This window comes from Lethenteron reissneri, chromosome 42 (genome assembly GCF_015708825.2).
Source record: "Lethenteron reissneri isolate LAM-NWPU_2019-01 chromosome 42, ASM1570882v1, whole genome shotgun sequence".
Taxonomy (NCBI): domain Eukaryota; kingdom Metazoa; phylum Chordata; class Hyperoartia; order Petromyzontiformes; family Petromyzontidae; genus Lethenteron; species Lethenteron reissneri.
Window position 1 is genome coordinate 8,111,831 of NC_083820.1, and position 27,760 is coordinate 8,139,590.

General features: G+C 44.0%; 1 protein-coding gene across 3 annotated transcripts in view; it reads left to right on the forward strand.

The window, feature by feature from the left end:
- Positions 1-27,760, forward strand: part of LOC133352843 (collagen alpha-1(XXII) chain-like) — a 158,644-nt gene that overhangs the window by 117,230 nt on the left and 13,654 nt on the right. For all 3 annotated transcript variants that reach the window (XM_061568796.1, XM_061568797.1, XM_061568798.1), the window contains 30 exons: positions 1,368-1,430; positions 2,745-2,798; positions 4,856-4,897; positions 5,659-5,703; positions 6,346-6,399; positions 7,323-7,376; positions 7,912-7,956; positions 8,759-8,812; positions 9,398-9,451; positions 10,938-11,042; positions 11,396-11,440; positions 12,567-12,644; positions 13,609-13,644; positions 14,126-14,179; positions 14,447-14,500; positions 15,112-15,159; positions 16,009-16,122; positions 16,833-16,886; positions 18,522-18,575; positions 19,168-19,221; positions 20,333-20,386; positions 20,918-20,971; positions 21,579-21,632; positions 22,486-22,539; positions 23,639-23,683; positions 24,254-24,307; positions 24,641-24,694; positions 25,644-25,697; positions 26,683-26,754; positions 26,987-27,022. In XM_061568796.1, coding sequence (XP_061424780.1) covers positions 1,368-1,430; positions 2,745-2,798; positions 4,856-4,897; positions 5,659-5,703; positions 6,346-6,399; positions 7,323-7,376; positions 7,912-7,956; positions 8,759-8,812; positions 9,398-9,451; positions 10,938-11,042; positions 11,396-11,440; positions 12,567-12,644; positions 13,609-13,644; positions 14,126-14,179; positions 14,447-14,500; positions 15,112-15,159; positions 16,009-16,122; positions 16,833-16,886; positions 18,522-18,575; positions 19,168-19,221; positions 20,333-20,386; positions 20,918-20,971; positions 21,579-21,632; positions 22,486-22,539; positions 23,639-23,683; positions 24,254-24,307; positions 24,641-24,694; positions 25,644-25,697; positions 26,683-26,754; positions 26,987-27,022 — 1,692 coding nt within the window. The remainder of the gene's footprint in view (positions 1-1,367; positions 1,431-2,744; positions 2,799-4,855; positions 4,898-5,658; positions 5,704-6,345; positions 6,400-7,322; positions 7,377-7,911; positions 7,957-8,758; positions 8,813-9,397; positions 9,452-10,937; positions 11,043-11,395; positions 11,441-12,566; positions 12,645-13,608; positions 13,645-14,125; positions 14,180-14,446; positions 14,501-15,111; positions 15,160-16,008; positions 16,123-16,832; positions 16,887-18,521; positions 18,576-19,167; positions 19,222-20,332; positions 20,387-20,917; positions 20,972-21,578; positions 21,633-22,485; positions 22,540-23,638; positions 23,684-24,253; positions 24,308-24,640; positions 24,695-25,643; positions 25,698-26,682; positions 26,755-26,986; positions 27,023-27,760) is intronic.

The following is a 27,760-nucleotide window of genomic DNA, read 5'->3' on the forward strand; positions in this document are numbered from 1 at the left end:
CGACCCTGACGCCTGCTGCTGTGTACTTGGGGTTAGCGTGTCTCTCTCCCCCGTGGTCGCGTGGATTTTTCTCTGGGTCCTCCGGCTTTTCTCTCTACATTTGGAAACATGCGTTTAGAGTATTTGGCTGCTGTAAATTTCCACATGATAAGCCACTTCGTTGAGCTATTATTTTGAGCCAGGTCGCTTCTGAAAAAGAACAATATAGCTCAATGGGCCTTACCTGGCAAAATAAAAAATAAAATATTTTTGTTGGTTGCTAACAATGTAAAGATTTCTTGAATTAATTATAAAAAATGGCATTCTTAGAAATTATTATTAAAATTACATTATTTCAGTGTTTCTAGTTTAAAATGTGTGAAGCTTCTACGTAATTCTTCATGCTGATTCTATGGATAAGCTTATTGCATTGCATTTCATAGTCTGCTATTTACGTGTGCATTTTCCTACATACATCGGTAGTGTAGCGGATTAGCATGCTACGATACGAACCCAGCGACCCGAGTTCGATTCCCGCCCCACGGTCAACACCAGAGACGATTATCTGAACCAGTTCTGGGCCTCGCCTAGGTCGACTCAGCCTCAAATGAGTACCTGATACGATGTGTAAACATCACCACTAAGGAGACAAATGCAGTCCGGCGTAGTGCTGGTCACACCACCCCCTCGTGTGCTATGGTGGCCTTCATAGGTGCTCGCTAACAGCACTTGTCCCAACAGTCTGTTAATGGATATAGGGGGATCTTTGACTTTGTCTAATGTACATGGGTATGTAGGTCGAGTGATATTTGAACTGAGTCTGGGCTTTCATAATTTTGGCTCGGCCAAGTATAAAATCAGCATTGGAGACACAAAATCGGCAGACATGGCATTAGCCGCACCACTTCCTCGTATATCGTAACAAATCTGAATTGGTCTTCGCTATCTTCTTGGTTCTTTCGGTAAAGTCACGTATAATGGAAATAATAAAACAATAAAAATAAAACATAATAAAATTATTCTCACGACGTTTCGGCCACAACGCAAGCAGCCGTCCTCAGGTGAAGAACAGGTCTGTCAGAAAGACAGCGTCTGAATGACACACCTGTTCTTCACCTGAGGACGGCTGCTTGCTTTGTGGCCGAAACGTCGTGATAATTATTTTATTATGTTTTATTTTTATTGTTTTATTATTTCCATTCTACGTGACTTTACCGAAAGAACCAAGAATATGAATCCCTGCAGTCACGAAAGCTTTAAATCGAAATGGTCTTCGCTACTAACAGCACTTGCCCCAGCATCATGCTGAGGCTATAAGGGGGGGAACCCTGTGTCTTTGTGTTGCTGTGCGTCTTCATTCTAATGCCCTTGTGACATGTCGCCTGCAGGGAGACCCTGGCGATGGTGGTCCACTGGGTCCCGTGGGGGCAAAGGGGGACAAAGGAGAGGAGGTACGAGTTGAGGGTTTGCTCCTGGACCTTTGATTTTGGTCCTCTCACCTGTGGGCTTGGGGTGAGGTTGCCACCTGCCCTGGTTTTCCCGGGACCTTCCTCCTTTTGAGGTAGTGAAAAGTCTCAGTTTTTGTTATTTGCTGAATAATGATGATATACCAGTCAAGACAATGAATTTACATGTAGTTCTCCCCTCTTCTGTACCTGTTAGATATTTCTCTTCTTGGTTCTTTCGGTAAAGTCACGTAGAATGGAAATAATAAAATAATAAAATAAAACATTATAAAATAATATAACATAATAAAATAATATAATAATTATTTTGTTATGTTTTATTATTTTATTATTTCCCTTCTACGTGACTTTACCGAAAGAACCAAGAAGATGAATCCCTGCAGTCACGAAAGCTTTAAATCTGTTAGATATTCTTATTCCCATTTAATGTCTTGGGTATTTCTTCGTAACTCAGAGGTGGTAACTCCTTTTTGGGGAGGTGGGGGGGCACAAACACAGAATTAACTTAGAGAGAGAGACTCGTTGCGAAAGCTGCATCATACGTAATTGAGCCGTGCTTTAAAAAACAAGAGGACATCGACTCTGCTTTCTTTGGCTCAGTGTGGTCATGCTTGCTTCCACCACTGCTGGCTGAAGTGCCTCCACAATAGGGAGCCCTGTAGAGCCCCCTGTAGAGAGGGTACTTGGCCTATATCTTCCACGCTGGCCAGAAATCTTTAGGGGGGGTGTCTGTGTGTACGTGGAACTTCTTTTGCACCGCACGCGGCCAACCGTGCTAATCGGAGTTGCGAAGTGTGTGACGCACACACGCTTTATCCTACCACACGCCGACAGTCGGGGTGAATCAAGAGACTTACTTGCCCCCGTTTGTTTCCACTGCCGTGCCAGGAAAGCGAACCGGTGGATTTTGGATTGCAGGTGCAGTGCGATAATGAGCCATTAACAGCATGGGCAGCACGCCCTGGGCTTCAGTGTCACGCCACACGAGTTATTCTTAAAACCAGACCGGCTGCGTGAGATTATGAGTTGTTAAGCTGATATACGTGGCTCTTCGCAATAATATTTTCACAGCTCGCAGAATAAGCCTGCAAGCTGCAGTTACACTCAGAATGGCACGGCAAACTGTAAAGTTGACTCCCGTTTTGAGATTAATTTGTTTTCTATTTGTTGTTTCCGAATTCACCGTGGATTTATCTGCCACGGTTTAATGAATGCCCCTCCAAGCTCCTGGGGTCCACAACTCTACACGTTCCTCTCCCCCGTGTCCCCTGACCTGGTTTCTCTCCGTGTCCCCTTCAGGGTGAGACAGGGAACCCGGGCTCTGCTGGATTCAAAGGTGAAAAAGGAGACAGGGTATGTGTATCGAGTTTGCTGCTGCTTTTTATACTCGTACACACACACACGTGCACACAAAGACAGAGATCCCTCACGTAACCTTTAGCAGACTGTCAGAACAAGTGCTGTTCAGCGAGCACCTATCAAAACATGTACAAAATGTATGCTTCTCCATTCACCCATGGAGAAGCAAAATGGTCCTTCATGGAATAAATGTAAAGGTGACCTTAGTAAATTTTAATAATCCAATAGTTAATAATGAAAATTAATAAAAATTTGTGTTATTATAACAATTCTATTGTTTATTTGAAGTTGCGCATTTTTATGTGACGTCACATTTCTCAAACCCCCCCTCCCCCCCTCGTCACACATCGTCACAAATGTCTGACCCCCCTCCCCCCCCCCCAGGTGCGTGACGTCATTTATGGACGGCCCCTTATTAGAGACTAATTCAGACCTCATTGGTCACCCCGTGCCCTTATAAATCTCAACGTTCATCCTACAAAAGTCCCATCACAATGGAGAAACACAAACAAGCAGACAAAATAAATTGTTACCCGTATTGAAACGGCTGTACGACGTATGGACCTGAAAACTCAATTTCCCTGTTCAAGAATACGGGTGAACCCTATGGGTTGACAGCATTGCATTGCGAACCATGCTGGTCAGTGTGGTTTGTTTAAAAGGTGCAGGGGGGAGGTGGGAAATCTGGGGCCAGATCAGATGTCACTCGCCACTGATGTTAGCCATGGCTGGGAATAGAACTCAGGTCACCGCGTTCATAGCGCCCCCAAAATGTGATGTCTTTCCAAAGAAGAACATATCCTACTGATGAAGAGGATGATATATATATTCAGCCGTCATAATTTTACAAAACGGTTATTTTTGCCGCGGTGAATGAGTATTGAGTTAAAATTAGCTGCACGTGATGGATTTTATTCAATCACAGCAAGCTATGATTGGCGCGCTACCGCTCTTTATAAATCTCAACGCATAAGTCAGGCAGCACACGACGGCTATCATGGCTGTAAAACATAAATAATTCCGTTTTGTATGATTGGCGAAAGGTAAACTCGGATTACTGAAATCCGTTTTCTTTTGAACATGCCGAGTTAACGTCTTGTAATTTTTTAAAATTATAAAATATTTTTTTTATTCCACATCCTCCCTCACGTCAACACATTGCAACATCCTGACATTCCGGACGGCATTGCCAATTGCATCGACGGTACCAGGCACACCTGACTCATCTTTGAGAGAGGAGCGGGGGGTTTGGCCAGGTCATTGCCATTCTGGCTTTAGATATTAAAGACTATGAACGTCCTCGTACCTCTACGTGGAAATCCATTGACTGACACGGAGTTTATTCGTGACCTCGCGGTAAACATGGCACGTCGGAACAACGTTGCGGCGTGTGGTTGGAAACCGATGGACCAACGTTTGTCACCAGGGTGCAATATAAAAAATAAAGTGCATTTTCTTTTTTTTACAGAATGACAGTAAAAAAGTACATATAAAACATCATTTTTTTGACAGAATAAAAGTTAAAATAAACTATAAAAATTTTTACAGAGTCAAATATATTTTTTACAGAATAGTTAAAGTACAAGATTCATTGCAAAAGGTATCTATTTGGTGTTTTGACATGTTTTATTGCCAGAAAGGGTACAACCTATTTTGCATAGAATAAAAGTGTTTTCATATTAAGCACAAATACTGTACACACAATCGTGCAAAAATCAACCAAGATGGTAATGATATCTCATAAAAATGTAAATAATACGTGTGAGGAGGAGAATGACGAATAATTCATAATAAAGGTTTTTGGGTTAGATCGCGTAAGTATGAATGCGTCGTAACCATCCTTAGCCGACATTGTACGAAAATGTCTCAAGTTAGCACTGTGACTAACCAAGCGACACACGGATGAACAAACTACTTTTTTTTACAGAATGCAGATCACTTGTACGGCTGAGTTTGTTCATGGCCATGGTGCTAAATCATTTGCTTGGCGTGTTTTTGATGCGTTCGTTTAATCCGTCGTTAATTTTGAGCGTGTGTTTTTTTTTTCTCAGGGCGACACTGGCCCGCGGGGTCCACCTGGCCTCCCCGCTGCTGTACGTGACATCATCACCACTCCAGCGTTGAAGGATAACTATTTAATACTCATAGTCATGACAAGCTCGGTTTTCGGAAGCGCAATTCGCACAGCGGCCTCAAAGCGCTTTACGTAAAGCTTAAGTCGTGGAGAAATATTTAAGACGCGATTTGAAAAGTGTAACGGACTCGGATTCCCCAATGGATCCAGGGAGGGAATTCCACACTTGTAGAGAGCTGGCTGCTAAAATTTCCGTCTCCCATAGAACCTCCGGTGAGAACGAGAGAAGTTCAACATACTTACATATATACAGAACAAAGTCTGCCCCCTTTGCATTTACGGGGCAATGAATGCCTTCGCTTTATAAGCGACTGGAATCACATCTCATAATCTAAACCATTCAATTGTCCTGCTGTAGTCGTCTAGCCAAGGGCACTCCCAGTGGCAGCTGTCCCTGTGCGGCAACGAGGTGAATGCACCGCCGGCCTGCCAGTGGACATTAGTCTACTATTGGGGGGACGATGGGGCGGTGTGTGTGGTGGGGTATGATGTGTGTGATATATGTGGTGTGTGAGTATGTGGTGTGTGTTACAAGGATGAGTATCGGGTGCTTAAAAGCCTCGGCACCTCAAAGTACCTCACATCTCATGTCAACCATTCCAATGCCCCTCTGTCGGAAACTTCTAGTGCTATAGGTTTCATGCTACAAATGCTTTCGAGTAGCACTGATTAAATACCCCTGTAATTAATCTCTATTACTTTTACCTTTTTTTGGTGCAGGGTTCTCAAGCGACGGGTGTGATAACGACGGAGCCGGGACCTCAGGTGATGAATTTAATCGACAGTCGCGGTTCTCAACCCCCGGTCGTTTTTTTTGTTGCCGGAAAATGTTATTTCAACTTCAAGCTCAATATTGGAAAACAGTCCTTGTGAGCATCAGCCATTATCGTCATCGCCATCATCATCAGCCATGATCTATCCACGACTGAATGCAGGCCTTCAAGCAATCACCATCTCTCGCTGTGCTACAATTCAACAATCCATCTAGCACCTGGCGCATGGGGCTGATTTTCATCACTCCACCTTTGATCGCTCCACCTCCATGACGGACATCCTGTCAGGTCCTTGCGGGCATGTCTCTCTCTCTCATTTGGCCGCCACTCCGTCATCAGTCTCGACAAACAACCACCATCCCTCCAGCGACATCCCCTGCCCAAGCCCGCTCCCTCTCCTCGACAGTCAACACGACGATGTCACGTGTTCATCTGTCTGTCTCTCGGTGTCGTTTAATGCATTGCACCTCTCCGTGCTCCTGTGAAAAGTTCCCAAAAAGAAGCGTTAACCCCGTCAGCCGCATTCATGTGGTCACCAAACCAGTGGCGATCGGTTTCCTTCGCGCTCAGCTCACTCTGCGTCGCTGCGTTTTTTTTTATTGTACGTTTTTGTTCCTTGACCGTCTCGGTGCAGGGAGAGCCAGGCCAAAAGGGAAGCAAAGGGGACGTGGGAGACCTGGGCCCTCGGGTGAGAACCACTGCTTTTGAAAGCAAAAATCAATATAAAATGAACAATGTTCTTGTCAATCCGCTGCTAGATGAAGGCGAACTTCCCCCACGCCGTGTGAGGCATGGGCGTTGTTATACCAAACCACCACGCTGGTCGGTACAGGTTTGTGAAGGCAAGGAGCATAGATTTTGTAGCATGGAAGTCCAGTATAGCAGTGGTTTTTTATGTGTTGCTATATTCTGAACACAAATAGAGGACAGGATTCGAACGCGGGTCGCCAGGTTCATAGCGTAGTGCTCTAACCATTGCATCACTGCTCAGCTTTCTTTAAAATCTTGCCGAAGCATCACAAACTATGATTGTGTAATATTCTGAAAACAGAAACTACAATTGGATCAATTTCCAATGTACGTGTGCCATTATACTGTCTCCTTTGATAAAAAAAAAAGATGCAACAGTTATAGCCACGCCAATTACTTATCCAGTAAAACCCAATTAAGTCACCTTTCAGGAGGGTCCTACATTGGGTTGTTTGGCAATTCTATGAACGAGTATTATGCCCGTGGACGAAAGCAGAGTACCTGGATTGAAAACTCATTTGTTTAGAACTGCCTTTTGTGTTTAGTTTGTTGTCCTTTCCCCCCGTACCTCCAATTAGCATGGTTGGCTACGTACGGTGCGAAAGAAGTTCAACATACGTACATGCATGCTGGAGAAAAGCCCATGCACAAGGGTGATTTGCGCAGGCAATGCTGATATTTCCTTACCACGTCGCAGCTCAGCCAGAAGGGTTTAGGAGTTTCACAAATCTGCAAGATCAACGCTGCCCTTGCCTCCGAAGCTCTGGATCACAGGCGTCCGCCGCCACACTCACGCTGCTGATCCCTGGTCCTGGCATTCGGGATGTTGAAGAGGTCGCTGCTGTTTATTTTTCCCTGCAGGGTCCGCAAGGAAGAACAGGAAATCCGGGCCCTCTTGGACCCGACGGGCAGAAGGTAGTCTACCTTTAATTTTTAAAATATATATTTACGTAAGTAAATAAATAAAAAATCTATATATGAATAATTATAGGTTTTACCATTTCTGGCGATAACACACCTGTTAATATGTTCTAACACCAAATATTCACCAATTGCAAGGCATAATGTCTGCATAGGCATCTTGTTTGCCTTACAATAGGTGTCTATTTGGTATTGTAACAAGTTAACACCTGTGTTTTTACCAGAAAGGGTAAAGACTTACCTTCTTTTCATAATTTTGACATTGGCAAAATGTCCCATAATATATACATACAGTACATATATTGTGCTGAATAAAGATTAGGTGACTGTTTTCAGTTGTGGCATGAATGATGTTTCTGATCGTGATGACAAAATCACTGTTGCTTCAATTAAGGAGTTTAAATTGAGACGTTTCTCTGGATCTTCTCGCGATTGTGGTCAAGCGCATGCCTTATCCTTGTGAGCACAGTTACGTTCATCCCCCCGTTGGGATCCCTTTGTGTGCCTCTGTGTGTGTGCGCTTACACAGGGAGAGAAAGGGGAGATCGGTCCCACTGGGAATACTGGTAGAGACGTAAGTGCATCTTTATCCGGCACTCTAAAGTGTTTTCATATATCAATTGCAACAAAAATATAACCCGTGATATTCATAATAATAATGCCCCTTTTTCCACTGAGTCTATAGATACTTATTCAGGAGGGTCATGCATTGAGATAATTGACAGAATTTTTTTATCAATTGCAACAAAATATAACCCATGATATTCATAATAATGATATTGTCCATTTTTCACTGAGTCTTAAGATACTTATTCAAGGAGGGTCATGCATTGAGATGATTGACAGATTTTTATTTCAGGAGGGTATTCAATTTGGGGGGAAACCAGTGTTTCTTATGGTTAGGGTATCACTCAATGTTCTCCATACATGGGTGCTCAAGAACCCACTTCCTGTCCTGCCATATGTCATCGTTACGTAATCACTGGGAAGAGTTTGACATGTTTGTATGTACAGCAATGGGCGCAGGATTCCACTTGTTCCAAAATTTTTACCTCCGCCATCGGCATTTCGTTGAATTGTCACAAGTCATGGTCACGATTCGATTTAGGAACCAATTGTTTTTGTTTCCTCGTTTGTGCTGTATCATTATATTATATTAACAATGTAGTCACGTATGTACCATTTTGTTCTTTTTATTAGCCCCAATTTAAAGTGAACATGTAGCGTGCTTATAATTTGAATACACCGTCAATAATTGATGACAATACGTACAATTCTATTAAGTTTCTGTGTGTAAGAATCGCTTTTAGTCGATGAAATCGATGCATTGTTTCGTGGCTTCAAATTCAAATCAGCTGACGATTTTCCTTTTGCAGGGACCACCTGGGCTTCTGGGATCCCAAGGAGCAACAGGACTGCCTGGTGTGCCTGTAAGTTTCCCGAATACGTTAAACCGCACCATAACTTAGTTTGTTCTTGTTTTCCTTAACATCATCGTCGTCGTATAGATATTTTTTGAAGTTAAAATGACAAAAAAAAAGTTGACAAGGGTCCACAAGCCTTTTCTTACCTGAATGTGAGAAATGTTCATGAAATTTGGGTTGCGACCTGTCCTGGTTTCCCCATGATCATCCTCTTGTCGAGGCAGCTGTCCAGAAAAAAATCTGCATGTCTTCCCAGGACATTACAAGTCAGAGTTTTTGTCAGTTGCGTAATAATATGAATCACAACGAGAACAATGCACCACTCAAGATGACGCATTCACAAGGTAGTTCGCCACTGTATGTCTGCACTATGTTAATCTTCTTTCACACCGTACGTAGCCAAATGCGCTAATCGGAGTTGCAGGCGGTGTGGCGAAATATTCTTCTTTTGGTACCACAGAGGTGGCAACCCAAAATGAAATTGATATCATTCACAAGGAATCTAAAAACAAGTTGTTCTGAAAGGAAGCCGCGCCTAATCTGTGTCCATATCGCTATGCATCTGTTTTGATTTTGTTTCTTTGCGTGAAGGGTCTGCCCGGGCCAATGGGAATGCAGGCAAAACCTGGGGCAAAAGGCGAAAGGGTGAGTGGCAAAGTGGAAATGGAGTATAATAGCTAAAACAAAAAATTGGTGAACGATTGCACACATTATACACTTCTGACCTGTAAATTTGTTGGTCGGAATATATAAACCGTGAATACGTTTTCAAAAGAACAACAATATTTGTGTTTAATATTTGCTCCTCTTGAGGCTTATGGTTCTAAAATGTGAACCACCAACACAGTTCTTTGCATAATAGAGTTTTAATTACTTGGGCAGTTTCAATGCTCGTACTTAGATTGTAAATGTTGTGGCTTGGCTCTCCAACACACCGGGTGTGCTGTACTAGTGACGAATTGGCCACGTTCTGTTTACGTGACAACCCTTACTAGTTGGCTGTATCGGGTGGTAGTAGGTTTTAACGACACATTTATATATTTACGCGATCTAACCCAGAAAACCTCTATTATGGATGATATTGGTCGCGAAAGCGTACGTGGTTAACAGTTATTTTCACTCCACACTGACAATGGTGTGTGTGTGTGGTGAGGGCTAAAATAGAGCATTTGGTGACATAGATTGAGCAAGGGGACATAGCAGATATTGTTAAGAGTGCCACTTTCAGTCACCCAAACAAAGCAACCCATAACACCTTGGTCTGCCCTTTGACCTCCTGCCAGTTGATTTGGCCACTACGCGTCACCTCCAAGTGCAACCTCACCTGACACAAGTGTTGCGGTAATGTCGCCGCCACTGAGTGACTGACGAGTGGCGGTTATTGTTGGTGTGTGAGTTGACATGTGAGTTGGTGTGAATATGTGTGTGTGTGGCAAAGTAGTTGGTGCACTGTGCTATGAACCCAATGGCCTGGGTTAAATTTTCCACCCATGGCTAGCATCAGTGGCGAGTGATATGTACACCTTCGATTTAAAGCTTTCGTGACTGCAGGGATTCATCTTCTTGGTTCTTTCGGTAAAGTAACGTAGAAGGGAAATAATAAAAAAATAGGAGGAGGGCGCCTTGACAAAGGAGTCTGCAAATTCCTTTGTCAAGGCGCCCTCCTCCTCTAACCCAGCTTAAATATACGCTGCCAAGCTTGGTGGTGTTCATTCAGACGCTGTCTTTCCGACAGACCTGTTCTTCACCTGAGGATGGTTGCTTGCGTTGTGGCCAAAACGTCGTGAGAATTGTATTTTATCATATTTTATTTTTATTATTGTATTATTTCCCTTCTACGTGACTTTACCGAAAGACCCAAGAAGATTATATGTACACCGTTCATAGCCATTTCCCAGGTAAATTCATCCTTAAAGGAGTGCCTGGTTTCGATGTGTAAACATTAGAGCTGGGGAAACAGAGGTGGCCAGGCAAGGTCCTGGCCACACCACTCACTCGAGAGCCATGCCAGCCTTTATGGGCACTCGCCAACAGCACTCGCCCCAACTATCTGTAAAAGGCTTCACTGGGGTTTGTGTCCTTGATGCGTGTCTGTGTGCTCATTGCGTGTGTTGGCGTGCGCGCCCCTCAGGGCATTCCTGGTGTCGAGGGAGCCACGGGCCCTCTTGGACCTCGTGGTCTGCCAGGCCCTCCCGGCCTACAGGGCCCCCTAGGCCTCGGTCTCCCTGGCAAACTGGTAAGGCCTTTCGGTCAGTGCCGTCACCGCTACGGAGGATTTTCTAACAAGCGTTCAAAAGTTACTCTTTGCAGGGCGAATAAGTCTAATTTATACTTCATCATTTATGAAGTATATGATAAGTGTGATCAATTTAGGCAAACCTCAGGAAACAACACATACAAGTTTAATTAAAGCAGTGATGTGTCTGTCTTGATGAACTGCTACGATAACATATGATTACAACACTTGTTTCAAAAGCGATGAAAGTGTTACTTGTATTGCGTGTCACTGTATTTACTTCGCGGGAGGATCAGTTTGCATTGGACGGCTGTGCGCTTTTATATTCAATGTTTTTAAACTCTGTTTCCTAGGGGGAGAGAGGCCAAGCAGGTCCAGCAGGCCCGCAAGGCCCCAAGGTAGGGCCCTCAATACATGTCAATTGTTGAAGTGCACGGGCATCAACATTTTTATTTAAAAAACTGCAACACAAGACTGTAATGAATGTTTAATTTGTGTCCTTGTTAGTGTAATAGTAAGTATGTATGTGTGCTCATTGCATGTGGTGAGCGGTGGCATAATGGTTAGTGCATTGTACTACTAACAGTTTGATTCCTGTTCGTGACCAATAAACAGTGGTGAGGAGTTGAACTGAACTGGTCCTGGGCCTCCCCTAGGTCCGAGTCATCCTTAGTTGAGTATCTGGTGCAATGTGTAAACATCTGCACTGGGGGGACAAATGTGGACAGGTTTGGTTCCTCGCCACACCATCCTCTTGCGCCGGTGTCTGTGAATGTGTGCAATGGGTTGCGGCGGCTAATTAGTAAGCACATTGAGTACCGAGAGCAGCCGTGTGATCGTCAGCACTGGGGATACAAAGGTGGACGGACATGTTTGATGGCCGCACCACCTCACCATGTGACTGTGTCAGCCTCCGTAGAAGCTCACTAACACCACTTGCCCCAATTGTGTGGTAAAGGCGAAATGAATGATCACTGCCTTTGTCTTTGTACGAGTGCGTGCATGTGAATGTGTGTAAATGGGAGCGGTGGTCAAGTGATTCGTGTGTTGCACCTTGATAGTGGCACCTAGGTTTTATTCCAGGACTGGGGAGACAAACGTGGCTCAACGTGTCGTTAGCTACTCCACCTTGTTATTTTCTCGTCTCTACGGCTATATAAATTATCTTTGTCTTGCGTGTGTGTGCATGTGTGTGTGTTTGTCAGGGCAATTGGGGAACGGTAGGGCAACGGTTAATGCGCTGTGCTACGAATCCGGCGAGAATCGGGTTCGATTCCCGCTGACGGCCAACACCAGTGACGATTATCTGAACCGGTCCCAGGCCTCCCATAGCTCGACTCAGCCTCAAACGAATACTTGGTGCGGTTTGTAAACAACGCCACTGGGGAGACAAAGGCGGCCGGGCGTGGTGCTGATCACCCACCCCCTCGTGAGCCATGCCGGCCTTCATAGGTGCTACTCGCTAACACCACTTACCCCAACAGTCTGTTAAAGCTACACTCGTGATCTTTGTCTTTGTGCCAGGGTGAGCGAGGGTTTCTTGGAAACCCGGGTCCCCCAGGGGAGAAAGGTCAGCCTGGTATAGGTGTTCCAGGTCCTCAGGTATGACCCCACTCAAAGCCAATGCACGATCACAAATAAAACCCCATTGACCCAGGTTTACACCGGCATATTAGTTTGACGACTTAATGGGATATGCTAATGAGGTGACTGGGTGACCTCGGGGTCAGAACACTTTGAGCACTCAGATGGAAATACTGAGATCCTGGGTTCGAATCCAGATTTTTATCTACCTGTGATTAAACCCCTGCACCTCTGATTAGCACGGTTGGCTACGTACAGTGCAAAAGAAGTTCAACATACATACATAAACCGGGTCATTAACTATTCACGATCTGCTGTACAAAATGTGTTAAGATAACCCCAATATCACTGCAAGAAAACCCCAACGTAGAATATAAACGGATATGGGGGTGAACCCTACTCATCAGCCGATCCCTTTCACTCCCTCAATTACAAGTAAAATAACAACACAAGTCTTTCGCAAAGTTAAAAGGGGACTTCTGTGCGATTCCACCATGAGGATTTAGACTGGCTGTTTGTGCACATAAAACGGGGTGAATATTGTAGGTGGAAGGTTTTTATTTTTTGTTATTTGTGCTCACGTTAAATGCGCCATTTAATGGATTTATTGTTTCTGCATTATTTCAAAATAAACGCAATTTGCATTCCACACGTTTTGGCACCGAAAAAATGACTTATAAGAATGTATAGGTAAAGTTTGAATCATTATCAAATGCCATTCTGCACATACTTGTATGGGAAATGTACACGTGTGTAAACAACTATAGAACTCAATACATTCGTCGATAACACCGTGGCCTTCAAATGATTTGTGTTTTTTATATACAATGGCCCTTCTTCATAGAACTGGCCACCCGTTCGTTCCCCACAATTTTCTGGGCCACCACCGTCTCGCCGCCGGGAGCGGTGTTTGTCTTCCCTGATTGCTCTCCCGTTACGGTGCTAAATGCCTCAATGACAGTCGATTGTTGATCGTTTCAAGGGACCTCAGGGGACCGCTGGCGAGAGAGGGCCTCAGGTAACCGTTGCTGCTTCATCGCCGTCATCTTTACTTTGTATAACATTGCATATACGTGTGTGTGTCAGGTAACAATCTGTTAAGGCTATACAGGAGATATTTGTATTGGTGTATCAGTTAACAGTTTGTTAAGGCTGTATGGGGGATCTTTGTATTTATGGATCAGTTAACAGTCTGTTATGGCTATACGGGAGATCTTTGTCTTTGTGTATCAGTTAACAGTCTGTTAAGGTTATACGGGAGATCTTTGTCTTTGTGTATCAGTTAACAGTCTGTTAAGGTTATACAGGAGATATTTGTATTCATGGATCAGTTAACAGTCTGTTAAGGCTATATGGGGGATCTTTATCTTTGTGTGTGTATGTTGAACTTCTGTCGCACCGTACGTAGCCAACCATGCTAATCAGAAGTGCGGGGGAAGGACAGCTTGTGTACATTGTTAAGTAGTTTGGGTCACTAGTAACCTGTTTTGTTGGCCTAGGGTCCAAAAGGAGCTCCTGGATTTCCAGGCCTTCAAGGAATCCCTGGAAAAGATGTGAGTAGATGACACCGTAATTACTTATCATCACCATCGCCACCATAATCATCACCATCATAATCACGATTACTGTCATCAGTTTAACGACGTCATGGTGATCATGACCATCGTTCCTATAATTATATCATCACCATAATTTTTTACACCATCATCATCACTTGCATCAATTGTATCATCCTCATCATGCCCATAACACTCATATCTGGTACACAATTTCCTTGAGATATGTTTGTATTTGTGACTTGTAATCTCACGTCTTCCCAGGGAGTCCCTGGGAAGGATGGACGACCAGGAATCGAGGGCCCCCCTGGCAAGCCGGTAAGTGTCCCGTAGTCTGGTGTCAAGTCTTCTTGGTTCTTTCGGTAAAGTCACGTAGAAGGGAAGTAATACAATAATAAAAATAAAACAAAATAAAATAATAAATTTTATTATGTTTTATTTTTATTATCACGTAGAAGGGAAGTAATGAAATAATAAAAATAAAAGGGAAGTAATAAAAAAATAAAAATAAAACATAATAAAATTTATTATTTTTATTACTTCCCTTCTACGTGAATCCCTGCAGTCACGAAAGCTTTAAATCGAAATGGTGTCAAGTCTGTTCACGAAATTAGGGGGGGGGGGATATTCATCAACAAAGTGTTTGTTTCATTTTCGTCAACAATTACTACGAGTGGAACAATGTGGACTTCCGGAATAAACGTCTCATTCGAGACGCACACATCGCACCCCGACTGACTCTGACGTTCCCGCTCGAAGGCATCGGTGGCGTAACCATCAGCCGCATCGTCAGAACGCCAACAGGCCATGCGCGCATCTCCTTCGTAAATGTAAAAGTAAAGACACAAGCCACAGGAGTGCGGCTATGGACGATTAATCCTTAGCGATGTGGCCCTTAACGGCGGAACGTGTGCTCTTTCATTTCCCAGGCGCCCCTGCCTTTGATCTCGCAAGGGGAGATGGGAAACCTGCTCAAGGTACGACTCAGCAGCCTCGCTGTTCTCTAGCGTAGCGGTTCCCAACCTTTTCCTTGTCGTGTACCCCCTACCAGCCCTGTCCCCCCTAGCCCTACCGGCAAATACTTTTATATATAAGGTAGGAGAGCATGGGGAGGGAAGCAGAGTGAGATTGAGAGGGCAGAGAGTGCGTGGAAGGGAGTAGATTGAGAAGAGAGTGGAGAGGTAGGAGAGTGCGTGGAGGGGACAAGAGTGAGATGAGAGGTGAGGGGTCGCAGAGTGCGTGGAGGGGAGTAGAATGAGATGGGAGTAAGGAGTGCATGCAGGGGACTAGAGTGAGATGAAAGAGGAGAGGTAGGCAGGCACGAGTCCATAGATCAGGGGTGGGGAACGTCCGGCCTGCGGGCCGTATGAGGCCCGCGAAATCATTTGGTCTGGCCTTGCCAAGGCACCCGCAGGCGGGACTCGAAATTCAATAAATTTAGGAGCAATCCTGGAAAAGCAGTTGCGAGTAGCAACATCAATACCAGCTAACATCACACGCCTCACCAAAGGGAAGCAGTTCCAGCAATCATATTATGGGTGAGTTGATTAAATGTTTGACCAAATATAAGAGGCTAATTTTAAAGTTGATACTTTTGTATGGCCCGCGAATGATGTTATAAATATCCAAATGGCCCTTGGCAGAAAAAAGGTTCCCCACCCCTGCCATAGATGTCTTGAAGTTATTATTACAAAACCTTTAGCAATATCAAGGTGTGGTGTCATCAACCGCATTGACCGTGGTGACCTCTTGACCTTAATCTTTCTTTGTCCGCTACTGCGGTTGGATGCGATGACGTAGTGGTGCCGCGTTTTCTCTGCTTGCAGAACGTGTGCAGCAGTTGCCTGACAGGAGCCCAGGGCTCCCCAGGTCTCCCAGGGCTCAAAGGAGACAAGGGCTACACGGGGAGTCCTGGGGAGGACGGACGAGACGGGGAGAAGGTGGCGACTCTCTCTTACCCCACAGCGCTCACTCACAGTCACACTCTGTAGCGCTGCGTTCGCTACGGTCACATTCACCCTTTCCCATTCTGAGACGTCTTTCAAGTTTGCAGGGTGGGGGTCCCGTTCACCGCTGATTCTGGGAACGCGCATGCGGTCCAGCTTTAATTTTATTTAGAGATGCGTATTGATAACTGTAGCGACACAAATTAAGAATGCGTATTGCCGTTGTTTTTAAAGACTTACTCACCACGGATAACTGTAGCGACACAACCGCACTCTATAATAGCTGGCGCCAAACTGTACCACACGCTTTCCTGCATGGCCTTGTGGGAGCCTCGGTACCAAAAAAGTTATTTTCTTTTATTATTATTATTAGTCGGATGACGTACACGTACATACGCGTACATCATCGACAATGTTGCCTGAGGCCCCTGGGTGGCTCAAGAGGTGAGAGCGCTGTTACACGGCCCAGCGGCATCACGTTCAATGCTCGTTGCAGAGCTTCACCGTACAAACCCAGCCACTGCCCTGGTCGCCAGGTCCATAGCACAGTATGCTAACCGCTACACTATCGCTCCCGCAGCACACACGCGCACACACACGTGCGCACGCATTTAATGCCCAAACGCTTCGTTTACATGCGATCGTTACGTTGTTCACATCGACGGCCAAACGTAACCTGTCTTCGTGGACATTTGTGTCTCTAGGGAGATGCTGGTTCTCAAGGTTCTGCCGGAGCCCCCGGAGTGGATGGCATGAAGGTGAGGGTCAAGGTGGTGATCAGAATCGCAGTCTACGGGAACCTTTTTGCCAGTATGACAATTATGAAAAATAAGAATATGTTTTTCCCTTTCTGGCCATAACACAGGTGTTAAGATGTTCAAACACCAACTCGGTACCTTTTGCACGACATCAAGTCTAGGCCAATGAGTTTTTTCCGCCTGTTGAAGACCGCTTGTGTTGCGATCGAAGCGTCGTGGGTTTTTTGCGTTTATTATTTTCAATTTTTATTTTATTATTTTAATTTTATTTTCTATCTACATGACTTTACCGAAATAACCAAGAATATACATATATTAAATATCAGAGCACGTTTGTTTGCATGTTTTGACACAAGTACGTGTGGTTCATGCAGACTTGATGCTTTGCAAAAGGTATCTAGTTGATGTTTTAACATGTTAACACCTGGTTTATTTCCAGAAAGAGGAAAACTTTTCCTATATTTCATATAATCACACTCGTCTTCTAAATCAGCATCCACATTGTAGTCTTCATCACCGTCATCGTCCGTTAGTAAATATATCTTCAATATCATCATTATTATTGGTATTATAGTCATTTGATTTGAAGCTTTCGTGACTGCAGGAATTACTCTTTGGTTCTTTCGGTAAAGTCACATAGAAAGAAAATAAATTAAAACAAATTATTTAATTGATTTTCTTTCTACGTGACTTTAAGAAAATAAATTATTTTATTTATTTTATTTCTACGTGACTTTAAGAAACTAATTTATTTAATTTATTTTCTTTCAACGTAACTTTAAGAAAATTTCTTATTTATATAATTTTCTTTCTACGTGCCTTTAAGAAAATAAATTACTTAATTTATTTTATTTCTTCGTGACTTTAAGAAAAGTAATTACTTAATTTATTTTCTATCTACGTGACTTTAAGAAATAAATTATTAAATTTATTTTCTTTCTACGTGACTTTAACAATATGAATTATTTAATTTATTTTCTTTCTACGTGGCTTTAAGAAAATAAATGATTTAATTTATTTTCTTTTGACTTTAAGAAAACTAATTATTTAATAAATTTCCTTTCTACGTGACTTTAAGAAAATAAATTATTTAATTTATTTTCTTTCTACGTGACTTCACCGAAAGAACCAAGGAGTATTGTAATCATTGTCATTCAATACATCTCTGGCCACCGCGAGAAGGCTTATGTCTCCCACCCGTGGCCAGGAAACCTCGACATTGGCATTTAGCTTTTGAGCACGTGGCCACGATCAATAAGAGATTAGAACCACCACCACCTCCACCACCAGCATATCGTGTTGAAGCACCTTTAATATCAACACTTAATACAAATAGCATAGTAGTGAGAATTGATTTGTCTAATATCATTTTTTGGTGCATAGTGGGTCTCACGCCAAGCTATGATCCCGGTCACCCGAGTTCAAATTCCGGTCACGGCTAACATCAGTGGCTTGCGATGATTTCATCTGGTCCTGGACTCCTGCCATTTCACCAATGTGTACCGACCAGCGTGGTGAAGTATGGTCAAACAACCCCCATGACTGACACGGCATGGGGAGGCCTTTATCCAGCAGTGGATTGACCAAGGGCTGTAAATCATTATGATTAATTGTATAATTGTTTTATAATTTCAGGGCAGCAAAGGAGAGAGGGGGTTGACAGGCCCTGCGGGTGACAAAGGGGAAAGGGTGAGTTTTATTTCAACAAAACAATTGTGTATTTCGCTTCTCATCATTTGTACAGTTTGGATAATCGTGCCAGGAAGTGTAGTATAATTTAATTTTTCCATTTCTTGTGCTTTTATTTTCTTTCAAAAGCATTGAAATGGAGCGGGCGGCTTTTAATATACATGTTTCACAGAGAGGTTCTATATTTAAAGTGGCACTTACATACAAGCGTATCTTACCCAGCATACATGATCCTTTGTAATCATGGAAAAGTTTGAAGTTTTACAAATGGTAACGACTGTGCACGTGTGTGCATGTGTGCGTTTATCTGAACGTGTGCGTTGGCGCGTATGTACACGAGTTGTTGTGTCTGTACCTGTGCGCATGTATGATTGTGCGTACTTGTGTGCGTTCATGCGCGTTTATGTGCGTGTGCACGCGGGCGTATATGCGTTTCGGCTTGGTTACGCGCGTGCATTTGTGTGCGCGTGTGCCCTGGGTGTGTTTGTGCTTGTGTATATGCGTGCGCGTCTGTGCGATTGTGAGTATGTGTTTTTTGCGCGTGTATTTGTTTGCGCGTGCGCGTGTGTCTGCATGCGTCCTGTGTGTGAAGGGTCTCCCAGGGTTACCTGGGTACTTTCCTGAGCCCAGCGTCATCGGTTCTCAAGTGAGTAAACATATCAAACACAACTTTAGGGCCTTGGGCTGTGGCTGTCCTTGTATAAGAGCTGTTCGCTCAATGGTCCTTGACGTCTTTGTCTGAGTCTGAACTCTTTTTCATTTAACCATTACGTTTTTGCCCGCAAAGAAGCGGGCAAAAGGACATCCTCTAAATTCTAAACCGGTTGCTCAATTATCTCCTTATTTGTTGGTAAGAAATATATAAAGTAATAATTTCCCAAACATTTTTCGATTTAAAGCTTTCGTGACTGCAGGGATTCATCTTCTTGGTTCTTTCGGTGACTTTCCCAAACATGTTTCTGAGTGCTGGCTTCATGACCTCGATAACATGAATGTGGATCTATGCATGCCGTTGTCAACATGACCAATCCAAGTGACAGTGAATGTTATTCTGGCTCCAACTGTTGTACGTATGTTGAACTTCTTTCGTACCGTACGTAGCCAACCGTACCAATTGCAGGTGTGGGGGAAGAACAACAAACTAAACACGAAACTCAATTTCTCAAGAAATTAGTTTTCAAGCTATATTTCAAAGTGCATAGCCTCCAGTGGCTTCCTAATATGGGAAGGAAGAGCATTCCAGGTGGCCGCACAAGTGTATCTGAAAGCGCGCGATGCAGTGACCATATTCGTTGCTGATTCTGAGCATTTTTTTTTCAATACGCTTGTTGTTTACATAGGAAAGCCTCACGGAGTCTCAAGACTCTTTGTCAGGAGGGTCCTGCCATTGACCGAAGTAGCTGCAGCTTATTATACATGTTTTTTTCATATTCAGTGATCTAATAATTACTGTTAGGGATAAGTATAGTGTTACAATGGGACGGAGCGGTGGCATAGTGGATAGCGCACTGCCCCGTGAACCAGAACCTGAGTTAGTTTCACAGCCATGGTTAACATCCGTGGCATGCGATATCTAAATCAGTCCTGTGCTCCCCATCCTAGCCTTACAGCACTGCCTAGCTTGTTGAATCATGGCCAAACAGCTCCCATAACCGACACAGCATGTGGAGGCCCGTCACCCAGCAGTGGATTGGTAGACCCATGTATCATAATAATCATCATAAAACATTGTAATGGCTGCTTGTCTCTACCTGCAGGGAATGCTTGGAGAAGTCGGCTCCCCAGGATTAATAGGACCACCCGGCATAAAGGTGAGACATTACGCGGCCCGGTCTGTCCGGTAAAATATGTACAATTACATTTTTAAAATAAATATTGACGTGACGGTTGCTTCCAATGAAAAAGAGGCTGCTCAGGGCAGAAGCTAGCGAGGCCTAAAACGCATGGCGCCGCTTGCTGCTCCGGATTGTACCGCTGAAGGAAGAACGGAATAGTGTCTTTCGCGGAGTGAAAAGGCTCATTTATTCCGTGCCGAACCACGAGAAAAAACCCAGGCTGCGTTTTGTTACTCGAGTGGCGCGGAGAGATCCGCGGCTGGCAAGCGAGGAGTATTTGTTTAGTTTGAGTGCACGCTAAAGCACTGCAGGGAGTGTAACTTCATTCAACAAAGCGGCCACCATTTTTGCAAGTAACTGCCAAAGTAGATTTTTGTATTTAGAGCATAGATGTGAATGCACTCAATATTAAGGCTAAACAGTGGATCTCTGCCCTTATCTGTGCCTGTCTCTGTTTGTGTGCGATTTCACCGAATTATTTGACTATGGGGGTTGGGCCTTGTCTAGGGAGAACCAGGAGAGGCTGGGCTTCCTGGTTCTATGGGCCTGCCAGGACCACCTGTGAGTCTTTAATGCCGCTCGCGTTATCTTAATTCACACACACTAATGCTTGATTTCCTTCTTGTGATAGCTGCCACTTATCGCTTTCCCTGGCAGACTGAGCAGCGAGCTTTTGTATAACAGTGTAGTTGGCCTTCTCCTCCACGTTCTGCCAGACATTTTAGAAAAGGTGGGACTAGTCAAACTTGCCCCACCACCACATGCGGCCTGGCAATCAACTCACCTTGGAGAAAGAACCGGCGGTGTCTGGATATTTTGGGTAATGTCACAACAAGGTTCACAGGCTCATTCAAGAATGTGACTTTTACAAGCTAACAAAAAAAATCAGCAAGCAGGCATTCTTTATAAAATCGCTCTTCACGGGGCATCGGAGGGGCAGCTACACGTTTCAGGGATCGTGTTCGGTAAGACGTCTTGCAGACATCAGCGGCATGTTCAAAGTTGTAATTGTTTCTCTGAGCAAACAGTCTTAAAAGCGTTTTCAAAGAGGGGTGCTTAAAATTTGTTTTCAATTGAGAGTGATAACAATTTCGCTCAACAACTCCAAGATATTTTTGTGAATGCTTCGTTTTCAATTCCTGTGGTTGTCTTGTTATTGTTGTTGTAGGGCCTGTCTGGGGTGGATGGAAGAAACGGCAGAGATGGACAATCTGGTGAAAAGGTTAGGCCCTCGATCCCAGACCGCAAACCGGCAATCTGACGTTGACATGTCGCTAATGTCGACGTTTGACTTCAATGAAGTGGAGCTTGTAACGTTACCGATATATCAATGGACAAATACTGATCTTTATTCTTCGATTTAAAGCTTTCGTGACTGCAGTGATTCATATTCTTGGTTCTTTCGGTAAAGTCACGTAGAAGGGAAATAATAAAAATAAAACATAATAAGATAAAATTCTCACGACGTTTCGGTCACAACGCAAGCAGCCGTCCTCAGGTGAAGAACAGGGCTGTCGGAAAGACAGCGTCCTAAGGATGTCCTAAGGACGCTGTCTTTCCGACAGCTCTGTTCTTCACCCGAGGACGGCTGCTTGCGTTGTGGCCGAAACGTCGTGAGAATTTTATCTTATTATGTTTTATTTGTATTTTTATTATTTTATTATTTCTTCTCTACGTGACTTTACCGAAAGAACCAATAATATAAATACTGATCAGTTTGCACAAATTAGCATTGAGGGTAACAGAAGTATTTTGACTTTACGTGTAATTTGTTAGCTATAAAATCAGCTCATTTGCAGTCAATCGCTCGATTATTACACCGCAGGATGGTGAGAGATGAGAGATGGCAATGTCTTGAGGAGGCCTCCATCCAGCAGTGGATTAATCATGGCTAATGATAATGATAACATTTTGTAACAATATTTTTCCTTTCACACGCTGTCCGAGAAAAATTAAGCCAAATATATTATTGCTAATTAAAAAAAAAAATTCACTTTGAAAATTGTATTGCTTTGGTGCGTTATATATGTATTGAAGCTAAAATATTTTTTTCTGGTTTTGTTTTTGTTGATCAGGGCATGAAGGGGGAGCCGGGTCTGGTGGCATTCGATGGAGTAGAGGGGCCCATGGTAATTGTGAAACATGATCCCGTTCTGTCTGGCCTCCCTACAAAACTCTCCTGTCTGCCCGCTTGTTTTTCTCGCATCTTACTTCATCACAGATGTATTACTTTCCCCATGCACTTTGATTCAGTGTTGTGGGCAGGGATATTGATATTTTTATGGGCGTAACAATATACAGTAAAACCTTGGATTGCGAGTAACTTGGTCTGGGAGTGTTTTACAAGACGAGCAAAAATTAGAAGTAAATATTAATTTGATAAACGAGCGAGGTCTTGCAATACGAGTAGTACGTGTATACGCTTTGTCGGCCGAGCGTCACGTGATCACAACTGATATACGAGTGCTTTGATATACGAGTGCTTTGGATTACAAACACGTTTCCAGAACGAATTATGCTCGCAATCCAAGGTTTTACTGTATTGATTCATTGGTAATTCCGACGTGGGAATTAGCCGCTTTCAGCTTGCGTAGAATGCAACCGGGCTGCTCTTACTGACCTTTGAACTACGCACGGCAGGCGGATATTTTGTTCACAAAGGGAAAAGAAAAGAGTCGCCCCTGTCTGTCGTGAATGTGGTGAAGTGCGGTCTGTCCATCACGTACCCCACCACTGCCCTTTACACACTTACACAAGAGGTACGGATGCGATGCATAAAGTTACTTCTGAATGCATTAACAAACCTAAGACACGTTGTATCAGTTTGTTTTCATATGCCGCATGAAAGTAGAAAAATATTGATTGATATCATTGCTTTTACGCATCAAATCACGTGTAAGAAGTTATATCTTTCTATTGACGTCGCTGACATGCTCATGTTGCATTTAGGCGAATGGCGATAACAAAATTTGGTCAGACATTCATAACGCCAGTGGCAAGTAGTATTGGAACCTGTTCTGGGCCTCTCCAAGGTCAACTCAGCCTTAAATTTGTAATTGTATTGGTGTGTAAACATCAGCACTGGAGAAACGAAGTCAAGTAGCCATGGTGCTGGCCACACCACCCTCTCGTGCGTTGTGCCGGCCGCAATAGGTGCTTGCTAACAGTGCTTACCCCAACAGTCTATGCCGGTTAAACAGGGAATCTTTGTGTTCTGTGTGTGTGTAGGGTTTTAAAGGATTTACTGGAGAACCAGGTCCACCTGGGCCAAAGGTATATCAGCACTTGTCACATTAATTTTAATTGCAAATAATATTAATTCATTTCGGTTGTTTATGGAAGCCTCAGAACTCCTGTTCAAGAGAGGTCTGCCTCTCCTGAACAAGTGTTTGGTTTGTGGGAAGAAATCAGGCAACCACTGGTGCACTGTCATCTTCTGGGCACCTTGCAGCCCAAGACGATAATGCCTGATGTTCCCAGGCAGCCTTACATCCACTACGAACGAAAGTCAACATTTTGCTTTGCTCCAGAGATCTGACGGGATCCACCACGTTCAGTGTAAATTTTGTCGCAATGTATCGACCGGCGGGAAAAGTAACTGGGCTTGGGCAGGGCAAGTCCCTTAGAAGGGATGATAGCCGGTGGTCGAGACTGAGCACGGAGCGGCAGCCAAAGGAGGGAAGCACGTGTCCCGTGGAGTTAGAGCAACGAACTCAAGTTTGTGCGCGGGAGATGGATGCAAATTTACATCGCAAGACAGTGGATCGATTGTGGCCCGTGATGATGATGCTGCGCGTGTGTAAGCAGTAATTACAGAACCAACACATTGCCCGTGTGCCCCAGGGTGAAGAGGGCCCGTCTGGGCTCCCTGGGAGGGATGGCATTCAAGGGATTGACGTGAGTTTCCACAACGTCCGCACCCCCACGAGCACCTATACCTGTGCAAATTAAAATTTCAGCCTCATTGGGCCCCTACCTGGTCAGACAAAGGAAACTGAACTGACTTAGCCAGGGTAATGCGTTGCCTAGGCTATAAACCAATATATATTTTTATTTTCTTGGTTCTTTCGGTAAAGTCACGTAGAATGGAAATAATAAAATAATAAAAATAAAAGAACCAATAAGATGAATCCCTGCAGTCGCGAAAGCTTTAAATCGAAATTTATATTTTTATTATTATTTTTAACACCGCACATAATTTCTTGTTAATTCTTGGACTTTATTTCCCAGGGGAGCCCAGGTCTCCCTGGGCCACAGGGACCCCCGGGGCCCATCGGAGAACCGGTGAGTGCAGTACAGTACAACACAACAGCAGCCACCCTGTAAAATACCACCGGCGTCCTGCCCCATGCAGCGTGTATACGCACATAGTTGGTAGTGGCGCCGGATGTGGTGGCCGTGATGTTGTGCCACTCATGTGATTGGGGGCGTAGTGATGCACCCAACGACTAGAAGTTGACACTTACCTCTCACGGCACACTGGGGGGGGGGGCGGGGCGCAAAATAGGAATTCGCCCCCTGCCCTCGTGAAATATTTAGGCGGCTCTTGCACGCCATAGAACTTTCTGTCGCTTTTTTATCATCCAGATTAAAATTATTAACACATCAGAAACTATCGTACGAAGTTATCAGTACTAATTTGCTTCCAGCTAAATGTGTTGCTGGGCGCACCGCTCGATGATACGTGCGTTTCATTGCAGGCGTCAAACTTGACGATTTTAAGGTTGAAGCAAATCACATCAAATTATTTTCTCACGCAGTTACATTGTTGTGGTATCAGGGCCTCCTCAACATCTATTCAGATCTTTCCCTTCAACGTTTTACCACTACCCATGCCCAATGATGCCAACCCTCCACTACTATTCAACGGGGTTATTTCAGTTCCAATATTTAAGTGTGAATCCTAATTTTAAACGAACAAAACTAGTTTAATGTTTGGCAAATGGTTGGTAGTAATGCACACGATGTTTATATGGCTTTTGTTACTAGATTACCTTTAGGATTTATCAGAGAAATGTAATATTGCGTTTCTGCTGGTATAACGTGGGATTAAGATTTTTGGGGGGGACCCTCAAAATTAAAGGCCCTGAACTACGGCCCCTGAAGGCCCTGCATTAATATGACACCGACGACCATTCCCGCTGGCTGTATGTGATGGAGCTTTCACTGTGTGCCAGTTGATCCGTTAACCTTCCCTGTGTCTTCTTTGTCTCCTCCCGCTTGCCTGCGCTAGGGTCGCCTGGGACCTCCAGGGCATCACGGCCTCCGAGGACTTCCAGGAGAAGCTGTGAGTTCTGCTCACCAGTGGCGGTGCTAGGCCCAAGCAAACCGAGCGAATGATTTGGGCTCAAAGCAACTCAAGGGGCCCTGGATTCATGACAGAAAAAATATTGGTCAACTAAATATCGTACTCTTAGTTCTTTCGGTAAAGTCACGTAGGTAAAAAATGAAATTAAAATTAATAAAAAATAAAATAATAGTGATTTTTATTATTATTTTATTTATTATGTTATTTTTTATTAATTTTAATTTCATATTTTTACCTACATGACTTTACCGAAAGAACTAAGAGTATGAATCCTTGCAGTCACGAAAGCTTCAAATCTAGAACTAAATATCGGCTCGAATAAAAACAAATTAACGTATCCGTGCATTGCTAACAGTCATGCAGACCCTGTGAGCAACTATTTGCAGGTCAGTTATAATGAGATATTGGCAGGGGTTGGGATGGATCAGTGGTCATATTAATTGATGTCTTAATGAAATATGTAAAATGAGTGGGCTGCATGATCTAGGGGTCATAGCACTCAGGCATCTGCTTATGAATGAACATTAAGTGTAGTGAGGTGATGGTCTTAGCCCGGTTACCAATTATTGCACGAAAGAAAACTCAGATTAAATTTGGTTTTGCACTTGATTCAGTCATATGCCAGCTGTGAGGCTATACCGCTTTGACTACCGTGTGACAAACATTACGATCATATGCAGATCGCGTGGCAAAGTTCTGCCTTCTACTGTGTGGACCTGCGGTCCCTTGAAGGAATCTCAGAGGTAGCTCTGTCATATCTGCTTCCACGGGGCCTTTGTCCTTTTACACAAACGATGCCACTTCTCTGCGAGAGATCTGAGTGGATTCTTCATGTCGTGGCGTGACGCCGATAGCACAATTGGGTTAACATTGAGGGTAAATTACAAAGCTTTTCGTTACATGACGTCGGGGTAGACGCTGTTGATTGTGGTGACCTCTCTCTCTGCCTCTCTTCTCTAACCAGGGCGCGAAGGGAGACCAGGGCTCCGTGGGAGACGTTGGATTCTCAGGATCAAGAGGACCCCCGGGGCCTATGGTGGGATGCCCATTTTAGTGCCTGATAAAATTGCCCCATAATTATGGTATCGCAATCAAAGGCTGTGTACGCAGTCTGCATTTCTATTAGTTCGCCGCTAAAGAAATAAACTGTGGGGAGAAGTCGGGGGATCGGGGAAGTGGGCGATGTGTGGGGGGAGGCGAGGGCGGGCAGCGACTATTCTTTCAAAGAAAAACGTGTTTAATCTGCGTGTCTCGCTCTCTCTTTTAAGGGACCTGTGGGGAGAGCTGGGGAGCCGGGTAGAGAGGTGAGTGTGAACGCGGGAGATTGAAAGCGAGGTGGGAATAAGCAGAGTGTTGTCGTTTGTAATGAAACCGTAAGCGACGCGATGGTGTGAAACCTGTAAACCTGTAATATGGTTACAGGTTTACAGGTTTCATAGCATCACTCAGAAGTTCAACATACATACATCTGGCGTATAGAGAAACACGGCTCGGCTTCCACGCTTGGCTATCCATCGAAGAAAGATGGTCACCGCATTGCCCGCTTTCATGTGCCCTTCTGCGGCCGTCTGGAATGCTCTTCCGATTTTAGGAAGCCACTGGAGCTATGCATTTTTAAGTCTAGATTTAAAATGTATTTGTTTAGAATTGCTTTTTGTATTTAGTTTGTTGTTCTTCCCCCACACCTCCGATTAGTACGATGGGCTACGTACGGTGCGAAAGAAGTTCAACATAGATACATACATGCGGTAGTGAATGCCCCGTAATCCAGCACTTTGGAGGAAAGGGTGCTGTGAGGTGGCTAGGAGATGGCAGTACAGCAAGTGTGTCCGAACACCCATTTGTGTGGAACTTTGAGTGTTATCCTTTTTTTTCATGTTCTCCGGTTTTGTTCGATGTAAAATATACTCATGAGTAAAGTTGGACAAATATCCCAGTAATGGATCATTCTGAAAAAGATTCTTGAGGTTTAGCGAGTCTTTCATGGATAAATAAATTATTGTCTTTTTTTATTATAAGAGAATCTCTATTTTTTTATACAG